Here is a 9,006-nt window from a genome sequence, read left to right as displayed (position 1 = left end):
CAGGCAAATTCCACGTAGGTGTCTTCGCTGTTGTGGTGTTCACAATACACAATCCTTCGTTGTACGGGTCATTTCGATGTAGGCACGTTAGAGAAGTGTTAGACTGTAGTCGTATACTTCATAGTTGTATAGCATCTTTTTTTTGCAATCTTTGTTTAATATAGGGTGTCTCAAGTAACGTTAGCCAAGCTGTTCAAAGAAAGGAAAGATTTAAACACTGTGCCAGACGCGATTTCGAGACGTACGGTGTTCGGTTCTTAGACCTCTGAGAACCGAACAACGTAGGTCTTATAACTGATCTTGCAACACATTTTTGCTTTTTTTTAACGGCTCGGCTGACGCTAGGTGGGACACATGGTACACCGGCCCTTGTACGAACGGCTTGAACGATTCTTATTTTTCCATTTATTTAGATTGGAGGTCCCTGTGTAAAAGCTGCTATTGTGCATAATGCATTAATGCTACATCGCGGCTTGGACGTCAACGTAAAATAAGTTTGCTTCTAATTCAGGAAGCATACTGAAATTGCATGGAAAAGTCTTCGCTTTCTTTCCTCGTTGCCTTTACTATTAGACTGGGCTGATTTAATAAAAGCAACGATTATCTGCGTTGCTCTGCTCTGCGTTGGTGAGCTTGAGCATATCAGTATAAGCTCACGCTTAATATTACACACAGGAAAATAAAGCATTAAACCGGAAAGCATTGGGGAATACACAACTTATAAAAACTCTCTATTTCCCTTTTGTTGCCGACAGCGACAAAAACGACATGGCGTGTGCCGATTCTACTAAGAGAAGTTTACCTATCTAATGATGCTGATGGGCCTAGAAACAGCGTATATATTTTAAAATGATATGAATTGAAGAAGCAGAAGTACAATTCACCAGTGCACGACAGTTCAGACATACGGCACGCAGAGCAATATCACAATAACAGCACATGATTTCTGGTGCCGTATCTCGGCAAATAACTTTCAGTGTCTCTTTATTTTTTTTAATGCGTGCTCATTACACAAGGCAGCCATAAAGGTACCTGTGCAACACGACGTCTCAATGCAGAGAGCATTGAATTCACCGGCAAATAAAAGGAGAAGCGTTCAAGAAAGTAGTCGAGCGAAAATTGGCGCTTTCATTATTGTTTTACACAATTTCAGTTCATTCACTTACATACCCCACATGCAGGCGACCTTAGTTTCAAAAACAGCACGCATTTATGAGCAGTTATTGACCTCCTTTTTAGAGCTTACTGTCCACTGTGGAGTAAGCTGTCGTATGTTTTTTTAATGTCGTGCGTCGACGAGCACACAGAGTTGAGATCCATGTTTTGAAATTATTGTCGTGCAACGGCCTGGATCATAGCAAGCGTGACTGGTGATGGATCGGTGGGCATCGCGGAGTAGGATGGCGAATAGGTGGCCTGTAGCTCGAGTTAAAGACACAATTTACGTTGTCACATGGGATTACCTGGCGGGGATGGTCCTCACAAGTCGACGTAGCAGCGGTATTCGGCAGGCGCACGATGTAAGGCGTGTTACGCCGGCTCTTCACTTGTTCGAAGCGGCGGAGTTTTTTAAGGATGGCGTCAATAATAGAAACGTTGCCGAAAACCAGCAAGCTGAAGGCGTCGTGTGCGATACCCTTCAATATGTGAGCCACTTTGTCTGTTTCACACATCTTGTCATCAGCTGTGCGGCAAAGAGCCAGGACGTCTTGTTTGTGTGAGACCTACGTAGGGCTCTGTGGGGCTTTGAGCACGAGTAGCAAGCCCCCCCCCCCCCCTCCCTTTCTTTTTTTTTTTTTTTTTTTTTTGCGGCGCCCGTGCGCCCGAAGGGATCGTCGAACAGTTCGCGAAGATTTAATTTGAAAATGCCACATGCGTGGGATGCCGCTCAGGTAAAAAACGATCTTAGCGAGCATGACAATTGGGTCCCACCTGTTATTAATGGTGACGTGTTCATAAAGGTTGATCCTTTCTTCTACGTCCGTGCCGTTCTAGCCGGAACACAGACCAGGGTCACAAGTCTGGGAAAGCGTCACCATTGGAGAAGTCTGACGAGTTGTAACCGACGCTGATGGGCTCTCATCTTCGGAAGGCATGGTAGCAAGCTCGATGTAGTGACCACTGCGAAGCTCCATGGTGGGGACGGGGATAGCAAACCTTCACCAAAATGTTACGTGCGGAGGGACACAAACAAGGGAACTAATTACAATGTATTTACAAGAGGAGCCCAGCAAGAGTCTCAGATGATGATGGTGATGATGATGATGATGTTCTTCTGTACAAATGGCGCATGCCCACCATGGGGGATCGGCCAAGAATTGGGCGGTTTGAAGAAAAATGAATTAAAAAAGTTTAGGAGAAAAAAAAATAGAAGATTTGTCCTGTGTGGTGTTCTAATTATTCATTATAATTGACCATTTTAGAAGGGCAGTCCATAGGAATCAAGGATAAATTTTTGGAAACCAGTTCGTGCCAAATCCAGATGCCAATCTTCGTCTTCCTTTGCGCCATGTCTCTTGAGCGCATATCATAACAATATTAGGACGTTTTTCAGGGCGGTCGTCCATTGTGAGTTTAGCAAGGGCACCGGTTAAGAGATAAACTGCCTTCGTAGGTAATAAGAGTTAAAATGCTATGCATCAAGGGCGCAAGAACTACGTTTAAGGAATTCCCGAGGCAAGGTGACCATCAAGCGCTTGTAATTCAATTACCTCCAATGCTTCTATCTTTACTGCTCTTTGCGCATGCCTTAAATGGAGCGCAGCAGAATGGCAGGGATACAGTTCTATTTTGTTTCTCCTGTCGCAAGCCGATGATTTATATACTTAGGGCCTCTTCAACGTTTCTATATACAAACATTTGAAAGCGTTTGCGCAAGTTTAGCAGACGTTCTTCTATCTGTATACAGCGTTGTGGAAACGACCAAGAATTGGTCGCGCCAGATGCATTTCTAGAAGCTTTCTCCTCGTCCCGATGACAAATGCGGGCACTTTTCCGAGCACCCCTGGTCGCGTTTTCCCCGACACCCGCTGTCGTGCGACTGCTCTTCAATGCGGCGCTTTAAAATGCAGATGACGGCGCCTGCCTGTCTTGCGCGTCGTCGCGCATGAGAACACGCCTGGGTGCGAGGCGCGTTACCCGTTCGTCTCATATGCCCAAAATTTCGCCCTGACCCGGTTCGCGGCTGAAATGGGTCGTTTTCGTTAATTTTTCGAGTACGCGAGCGAGAGTGGCGAATATGCCGACAGCGTGAGGGAAGTGTGCATATATATATAAGAATGTGGCACGCCGATGTCATTCGAGACCTTGCGAAGAGCGCACGAGGAATACGTACCACCGAATCATGTTTGCCGAGGTAAGCGACCAGCAGCGACAGCCCGAGCCACAATTTCAGACATCGGATCGTGGTCAACATCGACAGTCTTAAGACGTCATCGCACTTGACAGTGTTTGCTATTTTCTGCTCATAGATGTCTAGATATGTAGGCACTGTCCTTTAAAATTAGACTGACGAGAAAGCAATTTTTCTGGGCGATTGCTAACAATAACATATTTATAGAAATGAAACGTTGGTGCTAGCTTCCCTAGTATGCCTGGGAGTGACGTAGGAGCTTCGCTTGCAGGAACAGCATTATCTAAGCGTCAATTTAGGTGCGGATAAATTTCAAAAATTAGGACATTACTATGTTGTCTGAAAAGAAAAGAAAACACCCAGTGTAGTGGACGTTGGATTAGTTCCGTTATTCTTGATATCTTTTACTATCAGGGTTTGAAGGCGATCCAACGCAGTGAGCTATGTTATAATTCTAAACTAGAACAGCCGTAGCAATCAAAGACTACACCGTCAACAATAGGTTGAGTCGGTCCTTTCGCATTTTTATAAATTTTCGTATAGGAGCGAAAACAGATCTTTAATAGATGCTTTTATGGGGTGGCAATAGCAGAAGCAGTTGAACCTCGCAAAGGTTGTAGTGTCCTCCTCTGCATGAGAGCTCAAGTATTAATCAGATGTTGCTAATTCGGCGCACCGTAAACCCAAATTTCACGTAGAATTATTTTTCCCGCCATCAAGCCATTCACCACAACCTGTTTGTATAGGCCTCGTCTAAATGCGTGGCACTCTTAATCGGCGTACGCTTCGGGTAACATTAACAACAAGATTTATGAGGGAGAAGCTGAATTTCTATTGTACATTACCAAACATTTCCAAAGGAACGGTTAGTGGAGCTTCGAAAAGCTTTTTGCTGCCCATAATTTTTGTCAACTGACACCACCATCAGCAGTAGAAACTAGAACATACGCAGAAGCATTTGTGCGAACGCGTCCTGGAACCACATAGGTACACTCGAGAGCAAAAGTCCATAGAGACCGCGACATCAGCAAAAAAAGAGAGAAAAAAAGAAGAAGAAGAATCAATTTCTTCGAGCACAGTCAAACAGGCGCACGTAAGCAGTACCACTTGATTTCAGCCCTTGCGCCTGGGCTCCGAAAAATAAAAAGCGATGTGTGTTTATTAATATCGTTTCTTTTCCTTTGGACGTGATTAGAACGATTATAAGTAACAAATAGACACAAATTAAGCAGCAATAACTGCGTGGTGAAATCGGCCCATTCGCCCTCCCATGGTCTATTCCTTGCCGTCCTCCCTTCTATTCCATCTCAGGCCGTCTTCGTGGCGCTGTGCCTAGCAGGTGCCGTTTCCGGCGGCGCCGTGTATCCCGCTCCGGCCCCACTTTACGCCCCGGCACCCGTTCTGGCAGCTCCCCGAGTCTATGCCGCTCCCGCAAAGGCCCTGGTCGCTCCTGTCGCTGCGGCGCCGGTAAGTACGATTATAAAACACATGCCGAATACATGGGGTTATGCAGTACTACATCTCAGTGAATGCCGCGCTGCATTCTATTATAGTATTTACCTGCATTCGGAAACGCTACTAGAGTAGCACACTAAATTCACTTCGCTCGTGGATATTTACTTCACCCACTCGGATGAGAACCTCACACGCATGAGCCCGTATGCTGTGACGGTGGCTTTCTTTGCATCCGTCTAAGTATGTGGACAGAACTTTCGAGCAATGATGCAGAACATATCAATATTCACTATATGTCACAGACAAAAGTCTTTGAGCTCTTCTGGCCCTCATACGCTCAGCCGGACTTCTGTGCGGTTCAAATATAAAAGAGAGCTGCCGCTTCTCGCAGATAAAGAAATGCTCAAATAACAGCAGGCGAGGGTGTTACAATAAAGTGAAAGGGAAATTCGTTAGCACACTTTTGCTATCTTATAAGGTTTGATGCCTCTCTCTGATGTACTGCGGTGTTTATGAATTACTTTCGTTCATTTCAATCATTATTCTTCATAGTTGCCCTTGGTATATAGTCAAGAGGTTTGTCCACAGTTTCATAGCCAGACTGTCATATAGTGAACCGGATAACGATCACCTTAGTCATGTGCTTAATTACTGCAGACCAGAATTTATTTAGACACAGGAATTCTGGGCTATGTATGTGCGAATCTTCGAAACTTTGGAATAATGAATCGAATATTGTATCTGATTCGGTCCTTGAATTGAATAGCCACTATTCGGATATGCGAATGTTTCACATTGCTAGTTATGCACGATCAGTAACGGCACTGAAGCAAAAATGAAACAAATTTATTACCAGCTACAGTGAACCTAAAGAACGCGAAGTCACAAGATCATGCTGCAGCGCTCTGGAAGCTACACTTTTCCAGCTAAACCGCAAAAATTCGCTTTCAAATGTCACTCAGGCTTAGAACTCGGCAGTGGGTATTCCTTGGTACTATTTATTAATTTTGCACCTGCGTGGTTCTCTTGGGACGCTCGATCGCAATAATACTTAATATGATGGTGCCATCATATGGAGCGTCAATGTAACTATAGAATAAAGGCTAACGGGCTGTAAGGCGGCTTTCTAAACCTTCACTGTGATAATGCACAACCACGCAGGAGCTCAAAAAACTGACTATTTGATTTTAATGCTCTGTTCTAGCTTTTCATGAAGGGCGCTTCGCAATACCGAATACTGCGATGTCAATATACTCAATAAGATGATGTCCGTTTCGCTTATCACTTGATTCTGTCGCAGTAATGACTGTTCGCATACTCCTAGTTCTCGCATTCAAGAGAGCCGCTCTACTTAGTACGGCTACTGCAAATAATAATTGTCACCTCATGCTGCAGGAAATTATTCACACAAGAATCCGTGTTTGTAAGATAAATTATCTTCTCACTGTTAAAAAAAATTCCGGCAGAACCCATCCCACGATGAATATCAACGTTATTGCGATTAGCACTGAGGCAATGCAGCGCCGCACCTTACTGCCAAATTGTTCGCTTCTGCGTAGCCGATTTCTCCAGTTGTCTGTTCGGGTACATACTCAGATGAGCGTTCCCAGTTGCACACATCCAATGGCCCCCAAGTTGCCTATTCTGAAATTGTCTATTCGTGCACATAACCAATGGCCCGAGTTAGTGTGAAATAAGTCAGATACGGACGGACATACCGAAATGTGCACGAATTTGCCAAAGAATGCTAATTGCATTCATACATATAAAAAAAGAGAAAACAGGCTCGTGATCCGGGCGGCGAAGTCTTTGCCTCCCTCCGTGCTGAATTCGTCACCGCCACGCAATGTATCATTCAATGCGCGCGCTTCTCCCCTCGCCACGGTTGCAGGTGACGGCGCAGTCCTACTCGTTCGGTTACAACTCGGCTGACGAGTTCGGCACGCGCGTCCAGCGCCAGGAGTCCAGCGACGTGAACAACGTGCGCACGGGCTCGTACGGCTACGCCGATGCCAACGGCATCTTCCGCCACGTGCAGTACGTCGCCGACGCCGGCGGCTTCCGCGCTGCCATTGACACCAACGAACCGGGCACCGCCCAGGGACAAACGGCTGGCGCCCTTTACAACGCCGCGCCGCTGCCGGCCGCCCCAGTGGCCCGTCCCGCACCCGTGGTCGCCGCAGGGCCGTACAAGCCCGCCGCCGCCGTACCCGTAGCGGCACCGTACGCAGCGTACGCAGCCAAGCCCGCCGCCCCTCCTGCACCACTGTACGCTCCGGCGCAGCCAAAGTACGCGGCCGCCGCGCCAGCGTTTGCCCCGGCGCGAGCTGTCGCGTATGGACCCAAGTATTTATAAGCACGACGTAGGAAGCATCCACCCACCTGTTTGTCCGAGTGGGTCGAACTGAGCGTGACGCACCTTTGGGGTTGAGCTATTTCGACGGTCATTAAACTTTTCGCTTTATCCATCTTCAGAGTGAGTGCACGCGATTGCCATATTTAGATTGCCCATATTTGCACGAATGAACTCGTGCATGAATTCGAAACCCTGGGATGAAAATTACTGCCGGTTTTAGTAATCTCCGCAGTATCCAGGAAGCGGTATATTAACTTATGTTAACTAAATTTTTTCTTATGGGAGACGACGATGACCGCGAGGCTGAACGCGATGATGAGGTGTAATATTTTAATTAGAAGAAAGCAGAACCACCTACGAAGTTGCGCATTTAAATTAGGCTCCATGATTTCGGTCTTTCCAGCAAACCTTTCTTTCAAGACATTACAATGTTTTGCGTTCCTTCTATGATCGGATATCATTGAGCGCATATTCCGACGATCTCTTTTAGGAACTGTCTTAGGGATGTGTCGCGTTAATTCGAGGAGACGTTCCTTTTCTATAAAATGCAAGTGCACGCATCTCCTCGGAGTTGGTATTAGCCTAGGTGATGCTTGCAACTTGTACCTTCGATACAAGCAGCGAGAAAGAGAATGAGACACGAAGACTATTAGTAATGATTGCGTGGGTGTGCGTACGGTGACCACTTTTGTACTCCTTTAGTTACCAGTTCATTTGCTTATGTTCACAATACGAAGACCTCGAACTTCGAGTTGCCTTCAACGAGGGTGCGATGGCTATTATGTCTGAGCTTGCACTCTCCTTCTATATACCCCAGCTTTCAGCTGCCGGAGGCGGAAGTGTAAGTTGAGCTTGGTTGTGATTTTTCAACTTGTAGCTGGGAGAGTAGAACTCCATATTATGTTCGCTCCGTTTAGATGGTGCCTAGCGATCCCTTTTAATTTTTTCTTCGTCTTGAATATTTTTCACTGTATGCAATAAACATTATAAAGTAGTGGCTGTATTAGTTCGTTATTCTTCGCACACACGGCAGCTTTATTTTAGTACCTGTGGTTACCAGCCAAGTGCAGCCTCAGAAAATAAAAGACATGAAAGAGATGGATACCTTGTATAGCCTTGAACAGGAAGAGAAATCTTAATGCATACTGGAAGTGTTTTCCTGGCTATACACGTAGCATACTACTCAAGGTGACAAAGGTGATCGATGCATCAAATGCCCCAGTTCATCATAGCATTCATGCACACTACATACACATGCACGCACCATAGCAAGCAGCTATAGAGTCTGGTCGAGGCCTATGTCACGAACGAAGAATAAAAGCGCCTTCGTTGCGCGCAAACGGTGACGGTGCTACTTCAAGGCCCAAGTACGTAGTACAGCTCAAAGGAGATGCTACGTAAATTTAAATCAGAATTTAGAATAGCTCTGATGATTGCAAAACGTGTGCAGGTGTATCGTACATAATTTGTAATCGCACACCATGCAGATACTGGGCATCTCCGAACGTGCCATTTGCTGTTGTTAGAACTGCAAATAAGATAGTATGAAATAATAAATCTCAGCAGTTTTACCTTGACAGGGAATTCCTTTATTATTGGCACAAAAGAGGAAAAGCCAAACTTTTAAACGAAGGTCGAGAGAGAGAGAAAGAGAGAGAAAAGAATACAGAGAAAGGCACGGAGGTTAACCAGAGGTAGTTCCGGTTGGCTACACTGCGTGGAGGGAAGCGTTAAGGGGGATAAAAAGAGAAACAGAGTGGAAGGGGAGATAGAGAGAAAGAGAAACGAGTACGAACAAAGCGCGTACACAAGAGCGGTAGGGGGCGACATTCTTAAAGTCTAT

General features: G+C 45.8%; 1 protein-coding gene across 1 annotated transcript; it reads left to right on the top strand.

Moving 5' to 3' along the window:
* The first annotated feature begins 3,343 nt into the window (after positions 1–3,343).
* Positions 3,344–8,112, top strand: LOC142570421 (uncharacterized). The gene is made up of 3 exons (XM_075678805.1): positions 3,344–3,355; positions 4,664–4,819; positions 6,699–8,112. Exons 1-3 carry the CDS (start codon positions 3,344–3,346, stop codon positions 7,161–7,163), a joined length of 633 nt encoding a protein of 210 aa, XP_075534920.1. The 3' UTR covers positions 7,164–8,112.
* The last annotated feature ends 894 nt before the right edge of the window (positions 8,113–9,006 follow it).

This window comes from Dermacentor variabilis, chromosome 2 (genome assembly GCF_050947875.1).
Source record: "Dermacentor variabilis isolate Ectoservices chromosome 2, ASM5094787v1, whole genome shotgun sequence".
In the NCBI taxonomy this organism is placed as follows: Eukaryota; Metazoa; Arthropoda; class Arachnida; order Ixodida; family Ixodidae; genus Dermacentor; species Dermacentor variabilis.
The sequence above is the reverse complement of the archived record's forward strand: the minus strand, read 5'-3'. Positions and strand labels throughout refer to the sequence as shown.